This window comes from Ciona robusta, chromosome 11 (genome assembly GCF_009617815.1).
Source record: "Ciona robusta chromosome 11, ASM961781v2".
In the NCBI taxonomy this organism is placed as follows: domain Eukaryota; kingdom Metazoa; phylum Chordata; class Ascidiacea; order Phlebobranchia; family Cionidae; genus Ciona; species Ciona robusta.
The window spans coordinates 8,453,673-8,471,859 of record NC_143245.1 but is presented as its reverse complement, the minus strand read 5'-3'; the positions used below and the strand labels follow the sequence as shown (position 1 = coordinate 8,471,859).

Here is an 18,187-nt window from a genome sequence, read left to right as displayed (position 1 = left end):
ACTGTGTACAGCCACCTTAAAACGTCTTACTACCCCGAACTTTTAAGTTCATTACGACTGTGGGTACAGTGGGTGTATTAAACGAGGATGTGTTAAAATGGTATTAGAGTTTCCATAACCATACTGGGCCGTGGCACAGTGGTCATCACGTCTTCCTCTAGACCAGACGTTATTTGTTCGAGGCTCGATGCTGCTACCACCATTTGTTTGTATCCTTATATATATATTGCTCTAAATACCTTTGTTTACTCCTACATTGGACAATAAAAGAGTTTGAAAAGTCTTATCCATGTTTTTTTAATCGTGCGTATTTATCTTCTAAAAATTTTGAAAACATATATAGGTTTGTGATCGTTCAGTGTAAGCGTAAAGTTTATTAACGCCATGTGGGATTGGGCAGATCCAGTTTTATTGACACGTTTCCGTTTTAACCGTAGCGTATTTTAACGACCGACGTTTAGGTTTAAATTCCTTCTCTTCGTTGTTTAATTAGTTTGTTTTCGTTTTCGTATTCGAAAAATTAAATAAAAAATTATGATTTGTCATTCACTACGTCACAAAGTTACGCTGTGCGCGCGTTCGTATTGTTTGATTGTTTCGACAGGTTGTGTAAAGCAACTATACAGCGCGACGAGTTGTGACCATTCCATTGAGACTTAACAATACCTGGGATCAATTGCTTTGTGGCCGAACGGCGTATCCATAGCATGGCGGGACGAAGTTGGTCGGTAACCCTCATAATCAACAGGTTGTACCATAGTGCCATATATGAACGGTAGGCAAATGTGTTGGTGAAATATATATGGGTTAATCATTGTCATGTTTATAGCTGTGGTGTAATATTCTTCAATCATTAATCAGCGTTCATTGCACCATTTGTGTAAATATCAAAGTTAGATAAACCTGGAACTGTGATAAAGCTCGTATTCATTTAGTTGTTGAAACAAGAAAAATAGCTTAGATTAGTTGAGACATCGCTAAAGATGGTTTCAGTTTTTAAACCGAAATGTTTGAGATGAAAAGCGTATAAAAACATACATGCTGTCAAGTTTGTATTGAAACTTAAATAGAAATATAAAAAAGGTTGTACTTTCGTTCAACAGAAACAATAGGAATGTTTTGGGTTTTTGTTTTTAGTTCGTTTCTGGTCATCGCAAATGTTAATGGAGTTTATGGAAGAGGTAAGTGTATAGGTTTGTACATTTAAGCTGCATTGTTTAATAACGAGTGCAACGTTATATTTTTTAACTTCTCTTTTTTTTTATTTTTTTAAAGTTTTTGTTTACCTTGAATAAGATATAACAATGAGACGAAATAGGAAGTTAAAATAGAGTAAATATCCCTTTTGAAGTCGATGGACACAAATATAAGTCGTCTCGTAAATAATTGACTTTCTATATTTGTTTGCCAAGTAGGTCACGGGTTGTTGTTTCCAGTTTGTACAAGCCATAGCTCGGGCGTTGCCTACGTTTTAGTAAAAATAACTCACCCTAAAATACCAAAGGTTCTTTGACTAAGATTATAAAAGCGACCGTCATATTATCGGTTGGTTGCCCTTGCAGAAACACGAGGCAAGTAACTATAGGGTCCGATCGCTACTTTAGGTTGGTAAATTACAGTTTGTTTCCTTTAGATTCCCGCATTGTTGGCGGCGTTGACGCCACGTTGGGACGATGGCCATGGCAGGGAAGCATAAGGTTTATATCAACGGGGACAAACTTTTGTGGATGTTCAGTGATTTCGAACCGATGGTTGATATCGGCCGCTCATTGCACAGAGGGGTGCGTGTATGGTGAATAGGAATGTAACTTGTATATACCCTCACGTAGCGCTTAACCAATACACCTCGGGCCGCTTACCAAGTTACAACGTATGTTACTTTTTTTATATCCATGCTGGGCGGGAAAATTTAAGACTTTATAAAACGAGTGTTCTGTTTCATTACCCCTTCCCGCCTATACGTTCTCACTTATATTACTTTGTGGGTGAGCGCCAGTATCCAGACACCATGTGTGTGTGTTTACGTGGTAACCGTTAGTGTGCGCTAATTTCAACCCAGTTTTGTTCACCTTGGCTTATAATGAACGATTATTACGTCACAGAATACGGTCTGCGTCATCAATTGAAGTTCGACTCGGCGTCACAAACTTGTTGGCTGGTGAAGCGACGGATGTGACGTATCGGTTGACGTCATTCCACGACCATCCAGGTAAACATTTGACAATCGTACCAAAGGTCTAACGAACAATGTTCAAATCTCATTAATGTTTCTAAATAACAAGGCACTTCAGTTTTCAACTACGAGGATATAAACGACCTCACCAACCAAAAGTCATATCTTCTTGTTTGTTTCACAGATTATGTTTCAAGCACTTTCCTTAATGACATCACACTCCTACAAACTTCGCTCCCCATTACCTTTAATGCGAACGTACGCGCGGTGGCGCTACCAAGTCCAGGCATGATTGCCATCGTAGGATCGCCATGTTGGATTACCGGGTGGGGAACCACAGCAGGTGAGGTCCCTTGTGGGTAAAATAAGTTACATGCGTGGTAACTAAGCGGGCATGAGGTGTATGAAACAGAACACCCGTGTTATAACGACTGCCGTTGCCCCGCCATGCGAGGATAAATAAGTTACTTGCGTGGTAACTGGTGAGCGGGCACGCGGTGTATGAAACAGAACACCCGTGTTATAACGACTGTAGTTGCCCCGCCATGCGAGGATAAATAAGTTACATACGTGGTAACTTGTAAGCGGGCACGAAGTGTATGAAACAGAACACCCATGTTATAATGACTGTCGTTACCCTACCATGCGAGGATAGATAAGTTACATACGTGGTAACTTGTAAGCAGGCACGAGGTGTATGAAACAGAACACCTGTGTTATAACTTACACCGACTGTCGTTGCCCCGCAATGCGAGGATAAATATGTTACATTGTTCTCATTATATGTTTAAACCGTCTCCAGATTCCAGTTCTGTTAGCCCAAACATCCTACAGCAAGCTGTGGTACCAATAGTTAACGACAGCCAGTGTGTGGCATGGTACAGACAAGAAGGCATTATGGTCTTCACAAACGAGCAATTTTGCGCGGGGTAAGTCGACCCACCAGCAAGGGTATCGAACCTGGGGTCTTAGGTTTTACTGGGCAGCTTAATTACCGGTCGGGGCTTTGTTTGCGACACAGGCCAGTTATTGCAAGATGGTATTAAAATTTAAGTCACATTTATTATGTCTTATTCAGGTACGAAGCCGGTAATATAGATTCGTGCCAGGGCGACAGCGGGGGTCCACTGACCTGCAACGACACCGGTATCTTTGTGTTACAAGGCATTACGAGCTACGGGGTCGGTTGTGCTTTATCTCGAAGACCCGGGGTTTATACAAGAGTGTCAAACTACCTCACTTGGATTAACGAAACTATTGTTCTAAGTACGTTTAGTTAACGACTGTTTAGCTTATGAATCGGTACAATGCTTTATACCTCATAACTGGGGCACTCTGCTACTAGGTTTAAGGCTCAAGGCTACCACCTTTGTAGGCCTATATACGTCCTTGGGCAAGACACTTAACGGCAATTGTTTCAACCTAATCCATTGAGTAAACTATATTACAACTTACCAAACGGTTATGGTCATTTTAATACACCAGCATATTATAACAATCTTCATATTTCAGATTCTAACTCCGTTGGACAGAAATGTACTTCTAGTCTACGTGCAATCTTGTTTTCTAGTTTCTTTTTCTTGATATTGCACAAGCTAACTACGTTTTAACCTAGAAAATCTGTTAAACAAAGTTGCACTTATCAGTTTTACAAGTTCCACAATGTGATTGGCATAACGTACCTTTCTAAATAACACTGTGGTCTATATGCATATACTACAGTTGCATCGCCAAGCATCGGGTGTATTGCTACTTTTTATTTGCAAACATTACACCAACTTGTTCAAGTTCGCCATTTTGTTTATCCTGCAACCAGCACCGATCGTCTATGACGTAACAATGGCGCTTTAAACGTAACAAACGCGTTTGTAATAATTTCCCGCGGAATTTCAACCTGATTTTGTTGATTATTGCAGTCTGCACTGTCTACAGTAGAAGTTGTATTACACAGTTAAGTGTTGTTGATATTTTAGTTTGTATTTAATTGCAAAGTATTACAGTACAGTACAGGTATATGTTCAGATTGCGGTGTGCGAGTAAAAGATAAAGTAATACTGATAGTTTTAATCAAGTTGAAATGAATAACGTTTCGAATCTCTCGTCACTTCTATGTACCTAATCAGTTTTGGGACCGTTATTTCCAAAGTGCTGTTGTCAGGTGAGTCTCTATTTGGTGGTTGTTGCCCGTTGTCTGTGTGTGTATCCACGTTTACGTCTAGACTTGTGTTTTCAAAATCTGTTTTTATTATTTTGCTTGGAGGTTCATGGTCGTCGTCAAAATTGGACGATGCGGTTTCTAAACGTTCAATATAGTCGTTAGGCGTCCCCGTTGATTCTACGTCTGTGGAGTCTTTGCTACCGTCTTGAGGTGATTGGTTATTGGCAATCGGGCCTCGCATTTGCGTTAGTTGCAGCATGGCATGAGCAAGACGATCGTAGACAGACAACACTCTGTTTTCTGAGCTCTCGGTCTGCGGTTCTTGTTTCGCTTCAACGTATGTCGGTTTCGGCGTGACAGGTTCGCTGGGTCGCCCCCCTACCCTTGTGCTATCAAAGATATGTTTAATCATGGCTCGTAGTCGGTTCTTTCCGATCCATTGGTCTGAGAATCGAATTGACCTGTCGACTAATGTTGGTTCTTGTGGGTGCCGGTAGAAAGGACCGTCAGATGGCAGCAGAGACATGTATTTCTGGAATATTTTGACAATACACCTGGAGTTTCCATGTTCTGCGTAAACTCTCTTATCTTTAGTTGATCCTCGCACTGTGTAAACAGAGTCACGCGACGGTAGAAACTCAACGAACATTTGTGACTGTTGACCCCTGTTCCCAATAACGTAATGAGACAACTTTAAATGCCAATGCTCGTCTACTGTTCGTATCCCAAACGTCACTGTGTTGTAATAAAACACAGCATTAAGCAGCCCAAGCGCCGTGTCGGTGCCGATTACTCCTGTCTCCCACAACATTGACTCGTCAGGGAATTGTGGTTGGGCCGAACCGAGCTTCGAACTCGGAAAGCTTCTTCTGCTCGATTTATGATAAGCAGATATTCCATCGCTGGTTAATTCTTTAATGCGTTCATCCAACACTAATCTGAAATGGTGGTATGCGGGGTTGCTTCGGTCTAAGATACAAATAGATGGCCGGCCCGCTTGCTGGCGGAGATAACGTTGTATCCCCATCACAATCTGCATTAGTGTATGGGGCGGGTAAGGGTTGCCATCTTTACGTCGTATCTCCTGGGGTAAAAGTTGGTATATCAGTGACGTAGGAAAGTTTACTTAGTATAAAAATGGCACTTAAAAAATATTTAACAAAAAATAATTTGTCGAAATTTATGTGGTAAACAATAAACATTGAGTATCAGTGTCACGAGAAAGTTTTCTTAACCACATTTAACAGTACCTTAAAAATTCTAAAAAAATTCGCTACCGTAGTCAAATAAACAAATAAAAGCTAAAAGTTGGTATTATTTTACCTTAACAAACTTGGCCAACCATTTGTCCAATTCTTCTTCACTTGCTTTCCCAACATCAAGCGGGACGTCCTCAGAGTGATTCGCCTAAATAAACAGCCATGTATTAGAGAAGGACAAGAATAATTACTTGCAAAGTTACATACGTGGTTACATAGTTACAAACTCGTAAGCGGGCACGAGGTGTATGAAACAGAACACTCGTGTTATAATGACTGCCATTGTCCGCCACGCGAGGATAGATAGTTACATCGAGCATTGATACTGCCCCCATGCGGACATACACTTAACATCAAACCTACCACTAGGTTTCGCTTGCGAGCCCATTCTCTCCAGACATTAAACGCCCATCTATTTTGTTTCTTCGTTCGCTCTGGAATCCCTGGCGCGTCGTTTGGTAAAACATCTTCTGCTGCGAACCGGGGACTGTTCACGTTCCGCATCAGTGGGCTTGATGACGTAACTGGCTCCAAGAACGAGTATCTTGGACTTGATTGGTTAAGAGTTATATTAGGATGTGGTAACACGGCGCCGTTAGAACGGATACTCGGTGACTCGCTTGATTTTTCCTCTCCGAATATAATATGCTCAGGTCGTCTTAGTTGCGTGACATTATGCATGGCGTCCTGAACGTTTGGTTTCTTGATTGCTCCCAACGTTGTTTCCAAATCCACCATCTTGTTATGAATAGTACGGCGCTGTGGTAGATGACACTTGCGACGGTTTTTCTTTTCTAAACTTAGATCCAAAATATCCATGACACAAAACAAGTTTGTTTAACACACTATAAGTGCATCTACACTACCCGCTGCGGTAAAGTATTACAGTTAACTTTTGCCCCCTTTAAGAGGACCTAACCGTTCCCTAGTAGCTAAGGTATAAGTGTCAGTTATACGTATAGGGGTGGGAGAAATCTTTTACAGGGTGACAGGTGGCTGTTATACAATAGTAACGGGATCTTACAATGCTCGGTGTAAATGTCGCGCAGAGATAAGGTTACCAATACACGGTATTACTCCGTTGGCGCAATCCTATAGAGCTGGTCTTAGGCGTGTTAGACTATTATTCGACGATATCATTACACCGCTAGCATTACGCGTTCCAGAGAATAACAAGGCCCAGTATCGTATACCACAACGTTGTGGAATCTATTCTTATCCAAACTTCTTGTATACATGTGGTTGATATTCGTTTTAAAGTTAAATATTTGACCAAGCATATATTTTTTAATTTAAATTGTGTAAAATATTATAACAGTCTTTCGAAACACCCTATGTTTTATGAGAATCGACAGAACACAGAACAAATATGTTTATATATAGTATATTAAACCTCATAGAACTTTAACCAATAAATTAAACACCCGTTTTTTAACGCAGTGACTTGAGTTTAAAATATACACGGCTTAACAAAAGTCTAACTAGGTATATACGCCGTACGTAGTAAAGTATATACAGTGGACGCCATACCCAACCAAAATTAACCATTGTGACTTTATTCACCGTATATCATGCATGACACAGGGGTTACAGTTATATATAATGTTATACCGCATATGCGTATATAAACACCCTCTTGATATAGGTGTAGTGTGGATAATGAACATCAAGCGACGCGCTATAATGGGCACGAAAAGTATATGACGTCACAACAAAAAGCGTGATCCATGATTAAAATGAGACAAAAGAAATAAATATAATAATTATAGAGATGTTAACTTATACACGGCAATGGTCTCACCTGATCTGCCGTGATATTTTAAATTATTTTTATCTGGCCAATTTAAACATTTATATTACGATATACGACTTAGACACATTTATACTTAATAACATATTATATTCCGTTAACTAAATCGCATATACTTAGATATAACACATAAACTACCCTGTTTAATCACCTCTGTCCTGGTATAAGTGTTCCAGTTTTCGGAGGGAAAATGTTTATTACTCGGTTGCAGCGACACAGCGGAAACTGCACTTATTCGTACCTTGCACGCCAGAAATAACTCTAAGATCACTCACTGTTACTCGAAGCATTGTTTCCTGTATTCAACCATTCTCATGCCAACTTATTGTGGCAACTATAAGCGGCTAAAGAAACTCCTACAATCAATATCCACCACTGTAAGCCTGCATGTAACAGTTACACAGGATTTGTTTAGCAGCCACGATATTTATTTGACACTTTTGCTGAAGCATAGTTTTTACCCCATCCTGTTTTAACCTTCAACGTGTCGTTTTGTTCCAATTCCCATTTCTGTGTTAAGTTAATTAATATAAACCTTAGCTATTGTAATCAAAGATAAATATACATTGTTTGTATGTTGGATTTATTATTTGTATTTTCCTTTGTTCATGCTTTTAAAACTTATTGTTCATTCTTTCGTCACAAATGTTGTTATTCTAGTTATCGAGAGAGTATAACTTCTATCGATTGTTAATTGTCGCGTTGCGTGCGATTGTTCTATAACTTCCGGTTCTTTGTTCGCGAACATAGCTATTGTATAGCGACACCTGCTGTCTGGTTGCTTTGTCTCGAATAATTATCATTAGTCAGCAGAAGATACGCGTTCAAGGCTCGATGCGGCTACCATTGTGAGCGTGTGATGTGCCCTTGCACAAGATACTAGATTGCTCCAACCCAGTGGACACTAATGGATTGTCCAAATTGTCGGCAATTCAGAAAAATAGCCACACGCAAAATTACATATGTAGTAACTTGTAAGCTGCCACGAGGTGAATAAAAGTTATTTATTTTACTGTTTTGTCATCATATATAGTTGTGTCTACTTATGACGTAACAAACTGACAGAAGTATCCATTTATATTTTAATTGCGCGAATACGATTGTTCATCTCTAAACACAATTGTTACAACATACACACTATGAATCAATTAAAACCAAGGATTCACCCTACCCGCGGCACAGATAGCGCGCAGTGGGATTCGAGTAAGAAAGGTTCCAATCGAACGGTAAACGATTCGCCGCTACGAAATGAGAATGTCCCCTGTGACGTAACAATGCTGTTAGTTTATTTTAATATTTGCGCCAAATTTGATTTTTTTCTTAATGCAGCCATAGTCTAATCTAATAGAGCATGGCACTATCACAAGACATGTTGTTGTAGTTACTGTGGTAGGTCCTGGTGTCGGTGGTGTTACTATTTATTTACCGGTAATTGTTCCAACCCTGTAGTGCCATCCAAATAACAATCACAAAGTTACATACGTGGTAACTTGTAAGCGGGCACGAGGTGTATAAAACAGAACACCTGTGTTATAATGACTGTCGTTGCCTCGCCATGCGAGGATACATAAGTTACATACGTGGTAACTTGTAAGCGGACACGAGGTGTATGAAACAGAACACCCGTGTTATAACAATTGTCGTTGTCCGCCATGCGAGGATAAATAAGTTGCATACGTGGTAACTTGTAAGCGGGCACGAAGTGTATGAAACAGAACACCCGTGTTATAACGACTGTCGTTGTCCTGCCATGCGAGGATAAATAGGTTACATTCATATATTAACACTACTTACGTTCACGTCAGGAAATATCATGAGACCAAATCTTTGCAAATAGCCTTGCCTACAAATGGCTGGTTGTTGTGTAATATCATGAGTCACCAACTCAGCAGCAGAATAAAGACCCCGCCTACCAAGGGACCTCCCAAGGCACAAGGTATGAATGAATTTCTATGAATGTAGTAAACATGGTGTTTATGCATTCGCCATAGAAATCTAATATGCGTGTATGATCGGTATACACGCCCTGTAATACGTTATGAAACGCGATGCAAGGCTTTAGTACACATAGCAGGTAAATTTGTGATAACGCACCAATTAATGGTAAATTAAAATGAAATAGGCTTGTCTTAAAGACCACCCTAGTGTTTCTTAAAATATATGCGCATATGTCGCTCGCTGTTTCTTACAGAGGTCTCATATCACTAAATCAAAACACCAGAGATCGGGAGATAAAAAGTTGTAAAGTTCATTTAGTTTTTTTTTAGTTTGGTCATTAAATCTAAAGGTTCTATTCCATAAACTTACAAACAAACTGCAAAGGTTAAACTTCAATGTTAAATTAAGCAAAATGTAAACGAACCTGTTGGTTGTTCTCGAAGAAGAATAATTCCCCAAGCGTACCATCCAACCTCAACACACGGGGGTCGCTGGTTGTTCGTCTCTGTTCATAACATGGGGTCCAATACCTTGATGAGGATTGTCTTTTAACTCGGGATTTTTGCTCCTTAGTCTCGCTTCTCTCATTCCTCTTGCTTCTTGCTCTTTGCTCCCACTCTGCATCTCGTTTTTTCCTGCCAAGCCCCGTGCCCTCACCAATGTTAAACGTAACACGCAAACCCGCAACGTTGGGCTGTCGTTGCTGCGCAAGTATTAACCCGGTAGTCCCGTACCGAGTGCCAAGTGTCCTGCAATTAAACGTGGTGACGATACGACATTGTTGTGATGTTTAAAACTGGGCCAATTGTGGACCGTAGGACCTCACCCATACACAATGGAAAATCTATTACTCATTGTTTAACAACTGCCTCATTTGTACTAGAACCTTGATGGTAGCACCCTGGATGTTGGGGTGGTGGGCCAACTTTGGTCTAAACAAAAGAACCTTATAATGGAAGTGTTTGAAAGACCGCTGTTTGTCACGTGCTACCAAAGTCAAGTTTATTCATTTATGTCTGGAACGAATGAGAACTGAACGCTATTATTCATAATCTTTGTAAACCACAGAATAAACATCTACAAAGTTGCATACGTGGTAAGCGGACGAGGTGTATGAAAGAGAACACCCGTGTCATAACATCTATCGTTGCCCCGCCATTGCAAAGCAAGTTACTTCATAGTATTTACTTACGCGCATTCTTGCGTACATGCGTTGTATCTCATTTGCAACAAGACAGCATTTCCCTTTAAAAGTGGATTCGTTGAAAGTATGAACAACACGTCCGCCACTGTTCTTGCAGAACTGAAGCCGAGGGCTGCCACTCCTGTGGCCGGGACCAGAGATCCACTGCAGATATCTAAACATATTTAAGTCACACCTGACCTTCATTTTGTCGCCGAAAATATCACCAGTTGCATCAACACACTATTTTGAGCGTGCCCTATGATTAAGAGACGGGCGTGATCTATTTGGACGCGATGGCTGAGCTATTTTAAGACTCGCGTTGTCACGATTTCAAGATATTTTACTACAAAACCACATAACGCCGTATAGATAGCTATAGGAGAAACTCAAAACGTGGGGAAAGATTTTTTCAATGAAGTTCATAATAGAACACGTTGTATCATATTACGCAACATCCGTTTATTTCTCTATAGCTAAAACATGTGCTATATCATAGAATTGCGTTAGCCGATGACTACATGTTATACCTGAACAGTATCTCGCTATAGCAAAGGACGACAGAATTGTGGATTGTGTACTTTGGTTGATATCAGGGGCGCTTCTTTGTGTTCCAACTATCTGCCCGGTTCCCTGATTGAATCTCCCAGTCTCTAGGTTGGATGTGGTCATTCCATCCTGGTGGGGCTGGCTTAAACTTATTTCCCCGCTGCTAGTGACCGGGTTGCGACCAAACACGATGTTGGATCGCTCGCTTGGATTCCTTGACGCGTCCGCCATCTCAAACACGCATCTGAATATAGGAGTTGGTAAAAGAAACGCAATGTTCGTTCCTTCGTATACAGTATACTATAATTACTTTAGGTATCAGTTATGTTTAGTTTAGGACCAGCATACAAGAGAAGCATTTTGTCTGTATTGTATTAGTGATATGCTGTTTCAGTATGATGCAGTAATTTTTGTTTTTGCACAGCATTTCTTTGTTGGTCTTCATTTCTACATAGACCTCAATAAAGAAGCCACGTGTCTTGGTCAACTTTGGCCAAGTTTCATTGTTTTATCTTAACTTGTATGAAGATATTTTTTATGCATTGGAAATGAGAAATACTTTTACATTTTGTTTAAATCCGCTCCAGGGTATACTGTGTCTGTGTTTATGGGAGGTGTTTGATCTTATCTCAACAATTGGGGTGGACCTATTCATTAAATACCTCACCCTGAGCTTTGGTAAATAGTTTGCGCCATCTCGGGATTTTCCATGTACAATCTACACGACAGGGTAGTGTTCATCATGCCGTCGTTAGTGCACATGTCCATGTACTCCGTCTTACGCTGCGCGCGTGGCCGGTCTGTAATTGTGATATTGTTTCAAAACTTTGCTCTCTGTTGGTTTACTTAACGATTAAATAAGTAATTGAATAAAACACTCTTTTACGTTGGGCCAACGGCAGTCGTTATAACACGGGTTTCCCGTGTCATACACCTCGTGCCCGCTTATGAGTTACCACGTATGCAAGTTACAATGTATGTAACTTTGTATTACATCATAATTTGTTTCAGGTAAATATTTTTTCGTCGAAAGGATATATTTACATTTATTTAAAATATTTGGATTATGGAAATAAATGGAGATAAAAAACAACTTATATTTAAATGGATATAAATTTAAATACATTGATACAGCTTGTAATTAGGTTACAGCATCAACGTATCTTTAATCAATCCTGCTCTTTCATTTATTTTACCCTGCGCGTGTTATAGCGACTTTCATTTTGCTGGTAACTCCCATATTTTCGCTATATCAATTAAGTGTAGCATTTGGTGGTAAATCGAAGGAATAAACAGGACACTGTGCTATGGTATTTAAACACCTCAAATATCATTAGGGAGTGTGCATGGTTGATGAAACTAATTATTCTTGGAATATCACCAAGGTGTGTCCTGTATATTGGTTGATTCATTAAGTGAACACACCCTTGGTTTATTTCTCTTTTCCGCAAAATCTATAAAGCGCTGGGTGAAAATTTATGTTGTGTTTAGTACACAGTATGCCCTGCCCAGATAACGGCCGCATTGCGCAAGCTACCTATGGAATATGATTAACACGGAATGACGTAATGAGATCAACACGTATTAACGACAAGGCTGCTGTCAATCAAAGCCGGTTAACATTATTGATCCAACCCAGTGGTCACTCATGGATTGTCTAAATTGTCAGCCATACAGAAAAACTATCAAGTTACATACACGGTAACTCGTTAGCGAACACGAGGTGTATGAAACAGAACACTCGTGTTATAGCGACTGTCGTTGCTTCGAGGTTGATTAAGATACATTCGTTCAATACTTACTACTCATGTTGCAAGTCTGTGTTTCAAAGTTCATCCCGGGTAATCTGTCACAGCTGGCAAGAGTGCATCCCCGGCTTCGAACCCGCACCCCTGCGGTTGTAGAACTTGAGCATAACGTCCATTGTTCCCATGTCGACCATTGTGGCCTTGGTGTGGATCGTTGGTTGGCTCGGTGTTGGTAAGTTAAGGTTTGGTGTCGTTGTATAAGATATAACAAAGCTGTAAAGGAAAGATACTTTGTAGAAAAGGTTTGTATCTTTGTATGGAAAGTTACTTTTACTCTTTACTGTTAAAGTTGGCCTCTTTGTAGAAAATCTAACTATAGATGTATAATACTATACTACATATTAAAATGCAGTGTATGTATCCTGTTATAATGATTGTCGTTGCCCGCCGCGCGAGGATAAATACCTTACATTCTTTCAGAAGAAAGCGTAGCAATTTGAGCCTAGTGTTAGTTTTCACTCCACTTTCGACAGACATTACATTAATTCCTACGAAATCAACCACGCTAGAATTAATGCGCAATAAAATTTAAATTGGTCAATTAAATGTTGACATTAATCCTACATTGAGGCAACTATAGTGTAGCAGTCAGCTTCCGTGTCTACTTATCAGTGCAGGTGATCGTATAATAAGATTATGATAAACACACGCCTTGATTTGGCAACAAATTCCCGCAACTGTTTTATCTCCATTGACCCCAGGTCACCATAACGTTAAGATCGCAATCAATTCATTAAAAATATTTCCAAAACTTACCCGCTGTGGATATTGCTTCAATTGACATGAAATAACCGCCAAGATTCAAATATAAATAAAGAAATAAATAACACCTCTGTCGCGTCATAATGGCGTGCTATGCTGTCAATAATAATGATTGTTCAGTCACAGTCAAGTGTTTTATTTAAAACGTTGCAACCAATTCTGTAATTAGAAGTTTCTAATTATAACCTTGGATATATCATGCCGGAAAGTTTGTCTGAATATTCCTGGAAATCTTGTGCCTCGTTCTGGTCGATCTGGTCAAGTAACTCTGTCGCTAAATCGCATGTTTATATACTGAAGCCTAAACTACAAGCTAGGATCTCCTGGGGGCTACAGGCAAAATGTTTCTTCCCACAATACCTTAACCAACTAACCCGGCAAGTAGCAGCGTACGTGTTACGGCGTGTGTACACCTTATGTTTACCTCCTAACGCGAAAGTTGTTTTATTTATACCAATATTTAGTTCACGCCTATAACCCGACATCATAGCCCAAAGGCAAAGTGTTAAATTACTGGATATTTAAACCCGATCTCGATGTGATATTCAAACACTTATCCAGTCTACCTTCAAACGCCCATCGCTCTTTATAAACCTTGAGATAAGTTTCAAGTTTTTGCATTTCATATTACATGACAGGGGTTCTCCCATTACGTCATTACTTAAAATTACAATCAATTCTTTTGACGCTTTAACTTGCGCGGTTTGATTATTACGTCACAACCATAGGAAGAACAAAGACCTATTGTTTCAATTGTTTGCACAACTAACATGTTGTTTGTTGGTAATTGTACAGAATATATTGTATTCGATTGTTTTCTTTCGTTGATGTGACGTTGATATATGACGTCATTTGGTCAAAACATTCATAGAGGAGGTGGTAGCTCGAAGTTGGGGTTTGGTTGTGGAATGAAATCCCCTGTGTTGCTGGGAATGTAATGTGTTGTTACTAAACTAACCTTGGTATATATGAATGAATAGATGTATCCTCACATGGCGGGACAATGACAGTCGTTATAACACAGGTGTTCTGTTTCATACACCTCGTGCCCGCTTACAAGTTACCGCGTATGTAACTTTGTATTACATCGTAATTTGTTTTAGGTAAATATTTTTTCGTCGAAAGGACATGTTTACATTTATTTAAAATATATGGAATATGGAAATATATGGAGATACATCATGTATGTAAATTTGGCCAACCCATTGGAGACCACTGGGTTGTAGCAATTGTCGGTAAGCGTCTCGCCTAAGGACACACACGCCTGTAAATGTGACATTAACACATCGTATACAAACAAACAGGGTGTGACGTATAATGCTACTTCCGGGTGTTTTAAAATTTCCCACTCGTGGGTTGGGTTGTTACGTCATAGTAGGCTAGTCTATGATGTCATTATCGGTATCTATGACTCATCAGACACTCACCCTCGGGACCACAGCGGGCGTTCCTATACGTTGCAATCCACTTGCTTGTGTATCAACATTGGTGTGCGGGGAAACACGTCGATGCCGTCTTTGTGCATGCTGTATAAATATGCTAATATTTATAACATGTTTTATTACGTAATATGCATTGAGTAACTGGGTTATAGCATTGCATATTCTATATTTATAACTTGGTTCACAAAAGTAATTCACACTCGGTTGCAATTTGTAAATATTAAATTAAAACAAACTAATTGAAAAAGGCGGTAAAAGTGATTATATTGCTATGCTATTGTTACGTGAGTTCGATTCCTTTGTAGCTCTATGACGTCATAATCGTCATCATCCGCCCACCAGAGTGAGATAGAGGACGCATCGGATACTTTGCTTGATCTGTGTAGATAGATAGATCTGACTTATTCATTCTGGGGTGGCGGGAAACCACAATCGTTATAACACGGATGTTTCATTTCATACACCTCGTGCTGCCCGCTTACAAGTTACAATGTATGTAACTTTGTGGGTGTTTGTTTCTCTGTGTGGCTGACAATTCGGATAACCAATTAGTGATCGCTAGTTTGGAGCGACATCGAGCCTCGAACCCATACTCTCTGGTCTATAGAGACAGGCTACTACTGTGGTAAAGCAGCAAATATTCAAACACCGACGTCACACAATACGTCATGATGACGTCACCTTGACCAAATATTGCGACGAGAAGCTTTGCTACGTGGCGTCCTGGGAGTGGATAAGCGAGTCACGTGGGGTTTCGGTTGCTTAGCAGCGCTTTTTTCCCTCGACCAATAATGGGTGTCGGCTGTCGTGGACAATCCATCGCCCAATAATGACGATTCTTCCGTCACAGTTGTTAATGAATGCCTGTTATGACGTAATAAGCAACTTGTTAGTTAGCCCTGACAAGATGGCCTGTATAAGACGTCGAAACTTCGGTTGATATATAAATGCCAGGAGGGCCGTTTAGAAACTGTAATAATTGTCTTTCTCCTTTCTATTATCCCTTATGATGGTAAACAAAGATTACCCACAGAATTATATAACCGTATTCTCACGACTCCTAAATAGCGTGAGTGACTTACCTATAACGAAACACGTGACTGTCACAGTTGAGTGGCGATCCATTGTCCTCGCTGTATGTGTCACAATCGGTGGGCAAAGGCGTCCAACAATCACTAGCTGTGACGACATAATGGCTGTACTTGGGCGTATTTAAAGGTCGATGATTCGTCCAATCTGCAGCGTTGTCATAGAGACTTCGTGACGTAAGGATTCTATTTTTTCTCTTCTTTCGATATCTCTGAAAGACATCGTTGTAGGTTAAAACAATTGTCGTTAACTTTTTTTAATACACATTTGCCCGCAATAGTGGCAGCATCGAGCCTCGAACTCAAATCCACTGGTCTAGAGGCCAGCGCTCAAACCACTGTGCCATAAAAAACAATGCTTGACAATAAACATCAATAATGACGTCATAAAATACTATTATCAACTCACAATGTAAAGTGTGGCGGATGTTAGTATTATGACGACAACAATGGGTAGTATGACGAATGACATCCACGGTAGATTCCCCGAAACTATAACTGGGGCGGGTGCGGTGGGGGGAACTGTAATAAATATTAATTATATTAATATATAATTACTCATAGCACTGTGGGGTAAGATGGGACACTGTTATTTGTTTAAAACATGTTTAGGAAATATGGGATATTATATGTTAACGGTATCCATCTTGCCCCACGGTTCTGTACAACGTTTCCTGTGCATTCGCTAACATATATATTCAAATACACTACTAATAACGTAGTAAAATAAACCATCTCGCCCAGCCTACTATATCTTATTTATTGCCATCGTGCTCATATTTAAAAACCAACCTGCATTCGGTATCTTCACATTGCACTCCCATATAATACCAGGATAACCTGAATCCGATGCGCTCTCTTTTGTACTGAATCCTCTTACTGCGATATTCACCGTTGTGTTTGGAGTTACCCCGATAGAAAACTCGAGGAAACTTCCCTGAACAATTTGGTAATAAATCTTTAAACCAAGAGAAGCCGCAACGTCCTCCAACGTCTCGATGTATGAAGTATCGTACGAGTATCTAGGTTGGATGGTTAAAACACGGGTGTTCAGTTCCTTACACCTGTGCCTGTTTACGAATTGCCACATATGTAGCTTTGACAATTTATACAACCCATTATATTTCATTCACCTCATACCTATTATAACTACCATATATGTAACCTTGACAATTTATGCAACTGATTAGTGAGTGCAGGATTGCAGCAAATGCCGTTTAATGGCTTGGCTAAGCACAAATTGACCCAGTGGTTGCGGCGTCGAGTCTCAAACTTACTATTACTAATTACAATACACTGGGCGCCAATTTAATTGCGTAACACGTTATAAGACTTTTGCTTAACCGCAAGATGGCGTAGAAGATGCTAATTCAAATATTTAATTGATTTAAACACAACATAAATTTTAACGTAACAGTAAAACCGGGACCTTAAATTTCTAATGCCAAGGGATCTCATTCTTGTTTATAATGTTGTGTTTCACACCCATAGTTCAACACATACCTGGTTAAATCATCGTCGTAGTAAAAGTTCACATAATCCCTGTAAGTCTTGAGGGCGTAAGGGTTGTTACTTTCAAAATCACCGGCAGTAAACCAACTTACTATGTAGAAATAAGACCAAAAAGTAGGCAGGTTTGGAAAACCACTTTTCGTTTTCCAAGTCACTCTTACAGAGTTGCTGCTCAACGCTGTACACACCAGGGTGGTTCTTGAACCCGGTACTGTCGATAAAACTGCAACAAATACATTTAAAACCAATGCTCACCGTATAACTGCTCACAGTCCTTACCGTACAGAATCAATAATAGCAACATACCCGCCACCTAAGTATTCGAACTGAAGATTGAAACTTATAATTTAAGGATCGAATCTGGAATCACGAACCATGCAGTATTGTATTATGACGTCACAACGTCCAACCCGCGTGTATTATTACGTCACGGTGCAACTTATTCCTTCCAGTCAACGAAAGAATTGCGTTCGTGATGTCACAACGCAATAGGATGCTTCTGTTT

General features: G+C 39.9%; 4 protein-coding genes across 4 annotated transcripts; 1 reads left to right on the top strand and 3 right to left on the bottom strand.

Annotated features, from left to right (window-relative positions):
- Positions 1-31: 31 nt before the first annotated feature.
- Positions 32-4,066, top strand: LOC149729134 (trypsin-like). The gene is made up of 8 exons (XM_089888697.1): positions 32-775; positions 1,104-1,181; positions 1,634-1,781; positions 2,103-2,209; positions 2,358-2,516; positions 2,976-3,102; positions 3,252-3,439; positions 3,686-4,066. Exons 1-8 carry the CDS (start codon positions 769-771, stop codon positions 3,781-3,783), a joined length of 912 nt encoding a protein of 303 aa, XP_089744823.1. The 5' UTR covers positions 32-768; the 3' UTR covers positions 3,784-4,066.
- Positions 4,067-4,129: 63 nt separating this feature from the next.
- LOC149729133 (zinc finger MYM-type protein 3-like) lies at positions 4,130-7,957 on the bottom strand. The gene is made up of 3 exons (XM_089888682.1): positions 5,954-7,957; positions 5,655-5,738; positions 4,130-5,415 (listed from the first exon to the last, which is right to left on the bottom strand). The coding sequence occupies exons 1-3, from the start codon at positions 6,407-6,409 to the stop codon at positions 4,237-4,239; spliced, it is 1,719 nt and encodes a 572-aa protein (XP_089744808.1). The 5' UTR covers positions 6,410-7,957; the 3' UTR covers positions 4,130-4,236.
- Positions 7,958-8,468: 511 nt separating this feature from the next.
- Positions 8,469-14,015, bottom strand: LOC149729132 (uncharacterized). Its single transcript, XM_089888685.1, has 8 exons — positions 13,635-14,015; positions 12,873-13,091; positions 11,738-11,870; positions 11,052-11,314; positions 10,531-10,696; positions 9,763-10,087; positions 9,195-9,350; positions 8,469-8,661 (listed from the first exon to the last, which is right to left on the bottom strand). The coding sequence occupies exons 1-8, from the start codon at positions 13,720-13,722 to the stop codon at positions 8,563-8,565; spliced, it is 1,449 nt and encodes a 482-aa protein (XP_089744811.1). The 5' UTR covers positions 13,723-14,015; the 3' UTR covers positions 8,469-8,562.
- A 398-nt stretch (positions 14,016-14,413) lies between these two features.
- LOC149729131 (uncharacterized) lies at positions 14,414-17,986 on the bottom strand. Its single transcript, XM_089888394.1, has 9 exons — positions 17,962-17,986; positions 17,674-17,905; positions 16,963-17,192; positions 16,580-16,692; positions 16,165-16,382; positions 15,764-15,946; positions 15,367-15,460; positions 15,068-15,166; positions 14,414-14,566 (listed from the first exon to the last, which is right to left on the bottom strand). The coding sequence occupies exons 1-9, from the start codon at positions 17,984-17,986 to the stop codon at positions 14,489-14,491; spliced, it is 1,272 nt and encodes a 423-aa protein (XP_089744520.1). The 3' UTR covers positions 14,414-14,488.
- Between the last annotated feature and the right edge of the window lie 201 nt (positions 17,987-18,187).

What these genes read in the sequence shown, in the direction of transcription:
- LOC149729134 (XM_089888697.1), top strand. An exon ending in TAATGGAGTTTATGGAAGAG is followed by an intron (nt 1,182 to 1,633) that starts GTAAGTGTATAG and finishes TGTTTCCTTTAG; the next exon opens with ATTCCCGCATTGTTGGCGGC. An exon ending in TAACGAAACTATTGTTCTAA is followed by an intron (nt 3,440 to 3,685) that starts GTACGTTTAGTT and finishes TTCATATTTCAG; the next exon opens with ATTCTAACTCCGTTGGACAG.
- LOC149729133 (XM_089888682.1), bottom strand. Translation starts at nt 6,409, where the DNA reads ATGGATATTTTGGATCTAAGTTTAGAAAAGAAAAACCGTCGCAAGTGT. An exon ending in CTCGCAAGCGAAACCTAGTG is followed by an intron (nt 5,739 to 5,953) that starts GTAGGTTTGATG and finishes CTGTTTATTTAG; the next exon opens with GCGAATCACTCTGAGGACGT. An exon ending in GGTTGGCCAAGTTTGTTAAG is followed by an intron (nt 5,416 to 5,654) that starts GTAAAATAATAC and finishes CTTTTACCCCAG; the next exon opens with GAGATACGACGTAAAGATGG.
- LOC149729132 (XM_089888685.1), bottom strand. Translation starts at nt 13,722, where the DNA reads ATGACGCGACAGAGGTGTTATTTATTTCTTTATTTATATTTGAATCTT. An exon ending in ACTATTTACCAAAGCTCAGG is followed by an intron (nt 11,315 to 11,737) that starts GTGAGGTATTTA and finishes TCCTATATTCAG; the next exon opens with ATGCGTGTTTGAGATGGCGG. An exon ending in TGATATTTCCTGACGTGAAC is followed by an intron (nt 8,662 to 9,194) that starts GTAAGTAGTGTT and finishes GTTACGTCACAG; the next exon opens with GGGACATTCTCATTTCGTAG.
- LOC149729131 (XM_089888394.1), bottom strand. Translation starts at nt 17,986, where the DNA reads ATGTTGCTATTATTGATTCTGTACG. An exon ending in CGTCGCAATATTTGGTCAAG is followed by an intron (nt 15,461 to 15,763) that starts GTGACGTCATCA and finishes CTATCTACACAG; the next exon opens with ATCAAGCAAAGTATCCGATG. An exon ending in TACAAAGGAATCGAACTCAC is followed by an intron (nt 15,167 to 15,366) that starts GTAACAATAGCA and finishes ATATTTATACAG; the next exon opens with CATGCACAAAGACGGCATCG.